At 39.9% G+C, this 12,826-nt stretch overlaps 1 protein-coding gene across 12 annotated transcripts in view; it reads right to left on the bottom strand.

The window, feature by feature from the left end:
• Positions 1-12,826, bottom strand: part of PDE1C (phosphodiesterase 1C) — a 347,698-nt gene that overhangs the window by 35,360 nt on the left and 299,512 nt on the right. For all 12 annotated transcript variants that reach the window (XM_030007697.1, XM_030007696.1, XM_030007699.2 and 9 more), the window contains one exon: positions 9,768-9,842. In XM_030007697.1, the coding sequence (XP_029863557.1) occupies positions 9,768-9,842 (75 nt within the window). The remainder of the gene's footprint in view (positions 1-9,767; positions 9,843-12,826) is intronic.

The raw sequence follows: 12,826 nt of genomic DNA on the forward strand, positions 1-12,826 counted from the left end.
CTCACAGTCCAAGAAGGGGGTTATCAAATGAAATTATCAAGCAGTAAATTGGAAACCAATAAAAAGATGTGATTTTTCACATAATGCCTAAGTAAATTTTGAGTTGTGTTGTCTCAGTGCCCTGTAGACAAAAGAGTACCAGGGTTCTAAAGATAAATAGACAAAGTAATGGAAGAAAAATCCATCACAGGCTATCCAAGTCGGAGATTTGACCTCTGCCTTAGCTCTCTGGAAGACAGAAAGGTGTAGGGGGAGGCATTGCTCTGGTTTTGTTCTTTGTTCATTCAGATCTCTGCTATGAAATGTTGTCAGGTAGTGATGGAGAGGTAAAGGGATTTTTGGTCTGACCCAGCATGGCTGTTCAAGTGTTCCTAGGAAAGCTGATACAGTGTTTGAAAGTAGCCTCTACCCTCACTTACTAAAAGCCTAGGCTTTTCAGGATAAGACTATTCCAAACTCTGCTCTCCCCAGCACCCTGCTCCATCCAGGCACTGGGTGAAATGACAACCAAAATGACAAATTGTTATATGGCAACTGATTTCATAAAACGATTACTACTGATGCAGTACACAATGAAGAGAAATAATAGTCTGAGTAAATGTGTCTCAGATAACCCATAATCGAAAAGGTAGTTATCCTTCCTACTACAAACGATGGAAGTATTTGCAGCTGGTGGGGCAGATAGCTAAATCTGCCACTTTTAATTCCTTTTGTGGACTCACTCAGCATCTTGCAGGAGTGACCCCTTAATTCTGTAAGCTTATTCCCGAAAGCTTGGGTATTTCTTGTCTCCCCTGAGTGCTAGAATATGCTCAGTTATAAGCTCTCCCATCTGAAAAGCAGTTAAAAGCTACTCCTAGCGCTCAGAATAAAATGAAGATGTCGAAAATCTCAGTGCTCAGTTCTCAGCACTGGATGATCCTTTCTCTTATTAAAACCATTTGAAAGCCTTTCCAAAGAAAATTAAGACCATGAAGAAATAAATTCTGCATACTTATGCTATCCTCTTGCTTCTGTTGCACAAGAGATGAATGAGGCCTAAGAAACAAAGTTCAGAAGATCAGTGAAATAAGGAAGAAATATGTGTTAGAAGTTAATTCATCTCCGTTATCTGTCTTTTTAATGGTTGAGAAATTTTAGAGTGATTATTTTTTTCAAAGAAAACATAATGTTACTCGAAGGTGCCTGCATCCTGTTTAAAGCAAGGGAAAACAAGAATAAATGCTGTTGGGAAAAAGTTTTGAATACTTGTTTTGTAACTGAATTTAAATACCATCATTCTAATTTAGCAGACGACTCAAGTGCTTAACATTCATTTTGCTAGGAGGAGAAATGACATTAGCATAGAAGGTATTCTGATTTTTTGAGCTTTGGCACATAATTATCCCTAAATCATTCATGACGTCAAACAATTTCTAGTCCTGTTCACGCTGGTGTTGAGTTTTATGTTTGCTTGACAGCTCGTATTACACTTGACCTGACATCACATCAGTGATGGAAGAAAGAGATTAGCTTTGTTTTCATATGTTGTTTGCTTACCAGCATGTTATGGAAATACATAACAGCAGAGAAAAACACAATGAATACGTTGGCAAAAGTTTCATTACACCAAGTAACGTTTGAGTATCCTGAGTAAAGCATGTACAAAAGAAATTAGACACTTATTAAACAAAGTGACCTACAGGAATGAGTGTGAAAGCTTATTCTGTGTTTGATAATCAAACATAATTCAAAGCTCTGAACACGTTTGGGGTAAAAGCTAGATCATGGTTTTCATGAAGAGCTGTTCCATTGTGGATGGAAACAAAAACCCCAGTGCTTTTCAAGGCACAAAAGGGATGAGCTGCCATAGGCAGAAGGATAATCAAAGCCAACAAAGTTTTCAGCCAAGTATATGAATCAGAATTTTTTAATTAGCACTGGGCAAATAATTGCTTCTTTGATTGAGTGACTAAACTGAAAAGTCAGGATAATGCTTAGCTCTGGGTCAGACACAAGTAATTGCTTGCTTTCTCTCATGGCAAAAATGATTGTTGGGGAGTGGGTTTTTTTGGTGGAAAGGGGGTGGAGAGGAAATGAAAGAACAAGTTGAGCTTTTCATCTAACACAAACAAATCTTTTATTTTTACCCTTTAGTTAAAGCTGGCTAAAAAAGTGAAACATCACTTCAAAGCAAAAATTCTCATTTGGATTTTTTCAGTGCCTCTTCAGTTTTTGACAATCACTTGTTTTGAATTAGACTTAAATTCCTAAATACTTTAGCCTGATTCAAAATAGCACTTTTCAACTAATATCACTTGCTGGTTTTCTTCTTCTTCTACATTTATTATTGCCTCCAAGTCCCAGGTTTTGACATTAAGAATAGCGAAGCAGTGGTTTAGAAGCAGAGAAAAGAATGAATTGCCTCGCGATGGATCGATTAATGGTAATAAGTAGCAAAGATTACTATTAGGGTATGAGTTTCAGAAAACTAACCTGTAAATTGACTCTCTCTTCTCTTTGTCCAGCTTCTGTGGACTGAATGGTACAGAACTGCAGACTGAGCAGCCTGAGGGGACTGATGTCCCTTTGCCTGTGCCCCCAGGGAGAGACCAGGCAGCAGGTCCACCACAGAAAACAAAGGGCATGAAGGTACCCACCAAGCACCCGGCTGGCAGTTTGTAGAGTGAAGTCTTTACCTTTGGATTCCCATACAGTTGACTGTTGGACTTCTTCCTTCTTAATGCTTCTACTTGAACTACCTTGTCAGAGTCCCTATCTGGTAAGATACCTATAGCTGGTATACTCAAATTGGAAGCTAGTTGTCCCATGGGGAAGGGATGAGATGAAAGCTAAAGGTCACCGACCTCTTTTGAGGAGCCATTTCATATTCTTCCTCCCCTTCAGTCACTCCCTTCAGACACGATCTTGTTTCTCTTTCAGGGCTAAGTGTTGCATGGGGAAAAAGAGGCCTGATTGTCACTGGATTGAACACAAATTCATGGAGCTGGGGACGAAGGAGGACTCTCCTCTTGCCGAAGCAGAGAATTGCTATACATCATTGCACAGGCAAATTATCCTAAGTGGGGTAAGAAGGACTGTAACGGAAGCAAGGTCACAGCTCCACTCCCTGACTGGTGCAATAAAATGGCTGATGGTGCAAAATCAAGGAAGAATTTCCACAATGTACTGCATAAGTTTTACATTCCTCCATGCCTCTAGGACCATGAACATTACCCTCAAGGAGCAATGCAGCCATATGCTATCTCTGAACAGAACTATATTTAAAGGACCAAAGGTAACCTGAAAAAAAACGTTCCCCACAAAGTTAACTACTCAAAAAACCTACTTAAGTACCTGCAGTAATTTTTTTTTTTCCAGCATGCACCTGGAATGAATATTCCAAATATTCACTTAAAACTGAAGTCAAGCCAAATGCTATTCCCAATTTTTACACTTGTCACTTATATCTGTGACTTCACATAAAGTAGAAGCAAAAAGTAATCAAGCATCCTAAGGACTTTCTAACTACCTGGCATGGCCTGAACGATGGAAAGCAGGCTAAAAAAGAGTTACGTGAAAGTCTCAAAGGAAAACCAGGTGAGGTGCTTTCCATAAGATTTACACACACACTCACAAAACTGACAAGCTGCAAAATAATCTGCATAATTATACAAGGTACCTTTCTACATATTTCCATCGAGTATGCATGCCATGGTGATGTAATGTTCCCAAGGTCAGGATGCTAACAATGTATTTTGCATTTAGCTTCAAAGATCACATCACATCATGTTCATCTTCTACTTGATATTAAAACTGCATAAAACCTTCCTCAGAGTACATCCCTCTATGGAAATTCCAGCTTGCCTCAGGTGCCACTTGCTAAATTAGACACACTCATTTTTTTCAAAAGAGCACAAAAAGGATTTTAAAAAGCACAGAAGCTTTTCCCCCCTCCAGTTATCCTATACTGCACTACTATGGAGCAATTGTTCAGCAGAGATAAATTATGGTGAAATATGTCTTTCTGGATAGCAAAATGTCTTCAAGCTTTCAAGCAAGCTTTTCCAGAAGGTATCAGTACAACGCTTTCTGATTTCTAACTTGGGGCAATAACTTCTAATGTAATTCAAATAACAGGCCATAAAAAGAAGTAAGAAAAAGAAGGAAATTGTCTTTAGAAGTAGTCTTAGACTGTTGTAATTCCAATTTGTCACTGCTGCTGGATTCTGACATATAATATCAAAAGCACTCTCAGGCAGCAAGGAGGAACCCAATGTGTTTGCCTTACAACCTGAAATGGGCTTTTTGCTTCCAACAACAATGGAGAAATCAGTCTATCTTTTGGAATAGAAATAGAAATGGCACCATTATTTATATGACCTGAAATTTACCTTTTTACCTCTCTCAAGAAGATATAGACAAATGCTGTTCATTCATACGGCTGAGTAACCTTTTTAAAGGTTTTAACCTTTTAAAACAACATTGGCATTATGCAGATTACATGAGCAGGGTTTTGTCAGAAGTCTACTTAGCATTCATTGCTGTGTAGTGGTCTTGACTAGATCGACACACATGAAAACCATATCTGCAGGAGGTTGACAAAGACAAATAATTCTTGAATGGTTGAACAGCTTTGCAAAAAGCTGCATTCTCCTTAAGCAAAGCTGGGAAGAATCTTGTTAATTCAAGTCTGTCTGGGATAATTGTGGAGCCATCATCATGGCTCCTTCACACCACCATGTTTCTATACCAAAAGCATTCTCAGATAACAACATTCTGTGCCAGCTACTCTGCCACTTGATTTTTGCGGACAGCTGGACAGAAAGAAATGAAGCCCCTGTACTTTACCTTTATAATCAGGGAATTTTCCACTTGCTGATCAAGGGATGATTGTCAAGGAAAATTAAGACCAAAAGGCAGCTTTACATGTTGGCATAGGCAATGTATAGAACACACAGGAAAAGCTTTTAACTACTGTTAAGCAACAGTATAGCTTAACAAAATAAAAATAAAGAAAGCTAACACTTCAATTTCCGATAAGCCTGTTATGAACACTTCATAGAGTCTGTCTATTTAAAAGGCTACATTAAATATATACTATTCCATTCAATCCTGTTGCGCTGCATAGAGGCATGTACTATTGAAACTATGACCTCTCAAAACGCAGGGTTACGATTTGACCACAAGGTGGGAGCATTGCTCATCACACATACCCAGGGCACATTAGGCTTTCTCTGTACGTACTAGCTGTTCAAGATACAAATATCCTGTCTACTTCTGTGTTATAACCTGCAAACGCGCATGTTACCACTAGAATAATAAGTTCCCAGTACAAACACACAAAAAAGAACCTTTTAATTGTCTGTAATTGCTAACTTGTCGTGGTTTAATCCCAGCCAGCAACTAAGCACCACGCAGCTGCTCACTCACTCCCCCCCCCCACCCAGTGGGATGGGGGAGAAAATCGGGAAAAGAAGCAAAACCCGTGGGTTGAGATAAGAACGGTTTAATAGAACAAAAAAGAAGAAACTAATAATGATAATGATAACACTAATAAAATGACAACAGCAATAATAAAAGGATTGGAATGTACAAATGATGCGCAGCGCAATTGCTCACCACCCGCCGACCGACACCCAGCTAGTCCCAGAGCGGTGATCCCCCACCCCCACTCCCCAGTTCCTAAACTAGATGGGACACCACATGGTATGGAATACCCCGTTGGCCACTTTGGGTCAGCTGCCCTGGCTGTGTCCTGTGCCAACCTCTTGTGCCCCTCCAGCTTTCTCGCTGGCTGGGGATGAGAAGCTGAAAAATCCTTGACTTTAGACTAAACACTACTTAGCAACAACTGAAAACATCAGTGTGTTATCAACATTCTTTGCATACTGAACTCAAAACATAGCACAGTACCAGCTACTAGGAAGACAGTTAACTCTATCCCAGCTGAAACCAGGACGTAGCTGAAAAAGAATACTTGAATAAACTGTGTTTTGGTCCCCAGCACAAAGAGTTGCACTAAAAACTTTGTATTTACATTGCTGAATCTTTTCCCAGTAGGAGAAAAATGAGGAGGTGGTAGACATAACCTGTGAAAGTGGTAATCACAGAATCATAGAATAGTGTGGGTTGGAAGGGACCTTTAAAGGTCATCTAGTCCAACCCCCTGCCACGGGCAGGGACATGTTCAATTAGATCAAGTTGCTCAGAGCCCCATCCAGCCTGACCTTAAACACTTCAGGGATGGAGCATTTACAGCTTCTCTGGGCAACCTGTTCCAGTGTTTCACCACCCTCACAGTAAAAAATTTCTTCCTTATATCTAGTCTGAAATGGGGAAGAATAATTTTCTCATTTGTTGCCAGTTTTGTAAGCAGAAAAAAATTGCAAGAAAGAAAGTTTGTTAATGTAGACAAAAATTACTTCCATGTGACCATTTTTGATTTTTCCATTCAAAGTGTTGAAAAGCAACTATTTCACATGGGAAAATCAGGTTTTCTAAAATGGTTTAATAATGTTCTATCCCACAGGAAACATTTGATGAACTACTTGTGCTGATGATGTCTCTGATAGGGCTGTGTCTTTATGTGGGAAATGGCAGCCCCATATCTCTTTTCTTGGAACTGAAAACATGGGCAGTACTGAGTTAAGAAGCATCTCCCACAGAAAAAAGCCAATAATATGAAGATTAGATTAACATGAGGGGACTAGCCTACGTTCAAGAGACTTGCACAGGATTTTGAAGCAGTTAAGACTGAAATCTAAGGCATGACTGCAGCTTACAAAGCCATGCTCAAGCTAGTTTTAAAGTAGTTGGCTTTGGTACAGATAGAGTCAGTGGCATGAAGCTCTGGCTATATGCATACATAGCTCCTCGCTTTCTCAGCGAGCCTGATCCCTGTTTCTAGAGGCATGACCACTTAACTGTTTTTGGGTAGCTTCAAGGTAACTCTGACACAGAAGCTGCATTTCACACCTGTGACTACAGTGAGGACATGCAGCTTCAGTGTCTTTGTGTCCACATGGGATAGTTACTCTGTGTGTCCCTGGCCACTTGGTTCCCGTTGTAGTAGAAGGACAAATGTGTTGGAAATATTTCAGCACGTATGTATCCCTATAACAAGATATGACAATAATTTCCTTTGTATATGCTCAAAAAGCAACTTGGACACAGATCCTGCAAAGATTTATGCAACATACGCTCTGCAGCTTTTTTCTCCAGATGCAGGATGCCTGTGCAGTAGGACAGGGTAGCAGACTGACCTCACTTGGGTGCAGGGCTCTAGCTGATGCTAATGGGTGGGGGTGAGAAAGCTGAAGCCCTCATAGTAAATCTACACAAATGGGCACCTGTTTAATACAAATACACTCCAGCTACATACTGAACAGAGGCTGTAAAACCCAAGTACACTTGACCCTGCAAATTCCAGGCTGAGTTTCACCCACCAGCAAACTACATGGTGAATGCATTATAGCTGTAACCTCAATCTTTCTAACACCCCCGCTTAATATTTTTTTCCAGCATGTGAAAGACCATGTACAGGCACGTGAGAAAGCATATGTTCGGGTAAACATTTCAGTAGTCTGCAAACAGCTATGTATTATCCATGGATAATGTTCCTTTCTCCACATCCCTCACATGGCTGGTAAGGAGATTTGCTCTGGAGTGAGTAATGAACAGAACAGGTTGCGCAGTATTTGTCGAAACAGAAGTGCCACTCTAGCGCTTTCCTTTCTAGGGTGCATCATTCACAATTTTTGTCCTGATTTCTATCAATGAGATCGTTAGCTATAATCTGTCTCTACAGCATCTGAATGAAAAACATTCAGCCTACAAATTGTCCTTGCATGGTTACAGTTGTTTATTCACTGTAATCAGCTGGTCCCATGGTATTGGTCTTTTCCCTAAGGGGATGAGCAAAACATTTTCTTACAGGAGAACAAATAGACATTAAACAACCAACACCACACAAAGACTAGCAACTTGCAAGGAACCAAATTCACACCCTCAATCTTCAAGTCAGCATGAAACAATCACTTCTTGGTTCTCCAGCCCAACTAACTAGGTTCCCCTAATCTTTCCGAGATTCTTGAGAGTGCAGGCCTTCAAATGTAACCTGGTCCTCAAAGCTAGGGATTCCCGGGTCTACTCTAGTGTCTGGGCTGATGCTCCTGAGTCCTCCTAAAGAAGCCTCAGTGTTTCTGCATCCACTTGGTCCTGCCAGGGCTGCAGCCTTCTAGCACAGCCACTGCTCAGCCATCACCCACCGCAGTGGGGAGAGTAGCCATTCTGCCCATTAATTCTCCTGGGACCTTGATAGTTACATACAGCACTGCATGTATTCATGAACATCTGAAGAGTAGCATGTTATTTGAGTATTTGGGCTTAATTTCTGCATGACCGCAGAAAGAGTTGTGAATGGTACTTGTTCAAGACTGTTTTCCTGACAGACACTTAACTCAACTGTGTAAATAATATGACCTCTTAACAAAATAATTGAATTTTCCTAAACAATTGTTGCTAAGGGGCCTCTTAAAAAAAAGAGCCTATTTATATGTCTGAAATTAATACATGCTTCTAGATGAATTTTTCTACATTTTTACTTGAGGTATCACATTTTCTTCTTATTTATCACTTTGCTAGAGCAATAGGATTTTTAAATAGTTTCTTAAAAGGAAGCAATGAAAGAAAACATGGTATCATTCTAAACTGCAGTACTTAAAATGATGTTGTCTTTCTTGACCATCAAAACAAACTACTGTATTATTTACATTTAGGAATAGCTGTGTTTCAGTGGATTTCACTGAGACATGCAGAAAGAAAATGCTAGCTCTAACATTAGTTTCCATTTATTTTGCTACCTAATACTTTAGCAATTGCTTTTGGAGCAACGTGGGTTCAGATACTATCTCAGAGACCTGTGGTACACAGCTGAGGAGGTGCAAAAGGGTAAACATGCCACAGACCTTACAACTGTTTTTCCACTTTGCTGAGGCCACTAAAACATCTGTGGACCTCTACACTAGGCTCAGACTAATTTGACATTATTCCCAGATGCTCAAGAAACCATCCTATGGCTTGAGATTCCTTCAGTTCAGCAATGTTTCAGCAACATCCCTTTTCTATAGCATCCTTAATAGATGTCTATGCTGATGTGCTCACTCCTGATTGCTTCCCACACCTGTGGTTCAACAGCACTTGGCAAATTCCCCCTCAGACAATTAAGTCAAGAAAGCTTTGTGTTTGTATTGGTGTAGTATAACATGCAATCATGAAAAACAGGGACACCTTGAGAATGCCAAATGCAAGATCAAATGAAAAATAACTTAAAGGGAGAGCTCTAGCAGAACAGGGTTCCTTCAGCTGCAGTGTCTAAAAAACCTTCTGCAGGTGTTTTCTTAGCTCTGTTTTTTGCATCTCCCATACAGCCTGTCCTAACAGAGAGCAGAATACGACCCAAAGAAAGTCAGAAGGATAGAACCTCACAAATCCACGTTTCCTATTAAGCAACTCCAATAATCCAGGACTTTTCTTGCAGGCATGCACAAAAAGTGATGGATAAGGCTTATCAGAAGAACAACTAAGTGGTGCTAGACATTATGTGAAAGGGATGATTTTCCCCCAGAATGCCCCAATGGCTTTTTTCAAGCCTAATGACTGTTTCTGTTAAGTCTGTTTCTGGTTACCACACCATTTTTTGGTTTTAGAATGAACTGCAGATGTTTAGGAAACAGTAGATTGCATATAAAAATGGGTGACAAACTGTAATAAAATGTTGTCCTTACCATCTGTTTTCTTTGATTCATCCCCCACACCGGACTGATCTTTTTTGTCCAACTTACTGTCTTCCTTTAATTCACCTAGAAAGAAGCAATAAGAAACACTATAAGCATTTTAATGCAGACTGCAGTTTATTAATGCTTGTAACTCAAATTGCAACATCCAAAGGAGCTGTTCCTTAGGAGAAAAGGTCTGAATTCACAAGGAACTGTATTAACACATCTTCATAGAATAAAGCACCAGACAAAATTTATCCAACTACTACAGAAAATCAAGCCTTACAATCTACTTTTAAATTTATTCTAATTGTTCACACCTTTTTAAGTGCACATGCAAACTCATACTCCCTCTGGTTGTACCTAAGCCATTAAAAAACCTGAGCACAACCTGCATTTCAAAATCAGGACTCTGAAACATTTATGCTTTCAAAGGACTAAGACCCTGTGAGACTTCATCATAAGTCTCTGCATTAAGAACCACCTTAGATATGCCAAACAGTCCTATATAATGTTATCTTGCTTTCTCTTACCAGTTTCCTTTATCCACAGATTCATTTGGGTTGGTCCTTTGATGACGGTATCAGGGAACAAACAATCACCCTAACGTTGATCACTGGCTTTAGAGTCTCTGTAGCAAACCAGGAGAGCAAGGCCTTTGGCAGAGCAATGGTTGATGCAGAATGATAATGGCAACTTGAGCTGGGTTGTAGTTTATGAAGCCAGGAAAGTTAACCAGAGTCATTCTCATTTTCTGTCCTCTACTAGTCATACAGCAGAGCATATCAGACCTTCCCAAACCATCCCTTCATTGAATGAGAATGCCAAATGCAAGATCAAATGAAAAATAACTTAAAGGGAGAGGTCTAGCAGAACAGGGCTCCTTCAGCTGCAGTGTCTAAACATCAGCAAAGAAGGTGTCCTTCCTTCAGATGTCCAGAGAAGCAACAGCACCCTGCCCGGATGGGAGCAGGCAGCTCAGCTTTTCCTTTCCCCCCAGAGGAGTAGCACTGAATTTGTGACCCACACCTCAACACAAAAAACTGTAGAAGTCTCGCTTCAGAATTTTGTAAATGTGAGGTGTGTCACGGGGCTGTATTAAAGTGATGCTTATTCCATTTGTATTACTATTTTTGTTAGTATAACTACTTCCCAGCCTTTGGATCAAGATTATAGGTATTGTGTGTTAAAGAGGATCTAATCTGCCTTCAAAATTGTCATGGCCAGTGGATATTTATTTTTGGAACAACTCAAAAAAAGAGAAATTTCAGAGAAACAAAGTCTCCCTCTTCCACGTTGTGCCCTAAACACTAGAGTATTTCTTATTCTTGGATGACAGAGGATCGATCTTCCTCTCCATTTAAGCTTCATCATGGTATAAAAGAGGAATGCTTTTCAAATCTTAAAATATTTAACAAGATGGAAAAAACATGTCCTGTTCAGTTCTCATTCAGAGCTAAAACTTTTCATGTTTTTCTTCCTAAGTTTGCTGTGTGGGTTAGAGAAAATGAAAGCAAGATGATACAGGACAAGCAGTAACCTTCTCAGCTTATGACACTGCCATTGACTTGGGCTAACTGAAAAGAGAGGTATGAGCTGCTCCAAGCAGGATTGAGGTGTCTGCTTGACGAAGGTGGCCTCTAAAAGAAGGACACTGTCTTCAGCAAATGAAATGAAAATGTATCTAGCAAAGCACAAAAGTCTTCTTGCATTTCCTCCACCATCATATGCCTGATGGTAATGATGAGCTAATAATGCTATATTTGACCACTGCATAAAGAAGTTGCTTGACCCTAAGTGTGTGCAGGAGAAGATGATGAACATCCACACATACGTTATTTCAGTTTGACCTCTCTGAGAAAGCACATGGGCAGCGAGTGACTAAGAGAGACTTTCAACTCACCTGACAACACAATTTCTGAACTTTCATTGAATATAACTTATTATGAATAGGGGACTTCTCCGTATTGTAATATCTACCCTGCCATACTGCCAGCAGCAGAGCAGAACGATGATCATAATGATCTTTTTGAAAGGGATTACAAAGGCAGAGAAATAATAAGGCAAATACTTTACAATGAGATATTAACATATAGGCACAAAGGAAGCTGTGGTGAACCCAGAGATATGAATGTTAACATTTCATCAGTCTCCAAAGACTCTGCAGTGATTGTACCTCATAAAGCCCTTATCCCATAAATTAAGGAGCAGAATTCCTTTTCCTGAGGAAGACACTAATTTTCAGAAATCATTATAATTCCTTTCAAAGCATTTTTGACACCTGCAGCAGAGAGACATTGCAAAAAAAGGTACTGTCAAAATCACTAGAGCACACTTAACCCCTGTATTGCTAGAAGCATGTAAAACAAAGGATTTCAGAAGAAAAGTCTGATGCAGTCTAACTGGGATTTCATATGTCCCCGTCCTTTTTGTCTCCTTGGGGGGCCCATTCCTATTCACCCGTGTAACACTGTCTGAAGACAAATCCCATATATAACAGAGCATGACAGCTTGGATCCCCATAGTCCTTCCAATCTCAAAAAACCCTAATGATGAAGTGATCACTGGGAAACGCCAGAAGCCAAGTGAAATACATGAGAATCATATCAGGAATGTTTTAAACAGAATTTCTGCCTCTGCTGCCATCGAAACTCACTGCCTGAGCCTGGGACTTTCAAAGCCTGTATGCTCACTCAGGCTTTTTCTATAAGGATGCTTCAAAGTCTGAGGTTTTTGCTGGTTTTGGACTGGCTGATACTAGCCAAGTTTGTGACAAGTCACATGTGGCTGTACTGCCATTTTTTAATAATGGCTTCAAGGTGCAGGAGCTGGGGAGGGAAGGACAGTGTCTAAAGAGACAGCTGGCCAAGAGACAGCTGATGTGTTCTCATGGGTCTAATAATTTTTTTTTAATGTTTAACGCAATTTGCAAACATTTCTTCCACGTTTTTGGGTGTAAAGCGTGATTCCTATTTTGACACAGTTCTACAGCAAGTTAAAACACTGGAATAAAATTTCTGAAAAAAAAATCATCTCCGAAAAAAGGCTTGTGACTCCCCTAATAAAAA

This window comes from Aquila chrysaetos, chromosome 3 (genome assembly GCF_900496995.4).
Source record: "Aquila chrysaetos chrysaetos chromosome 3, bAquChr1.4, whole genome shotgun sequence".
NCBI lineage: Eukaryota > Metazoa > Chordata > Aves > Accipitriformes > Accipitridae > Aquila > Aquila chrysaetos.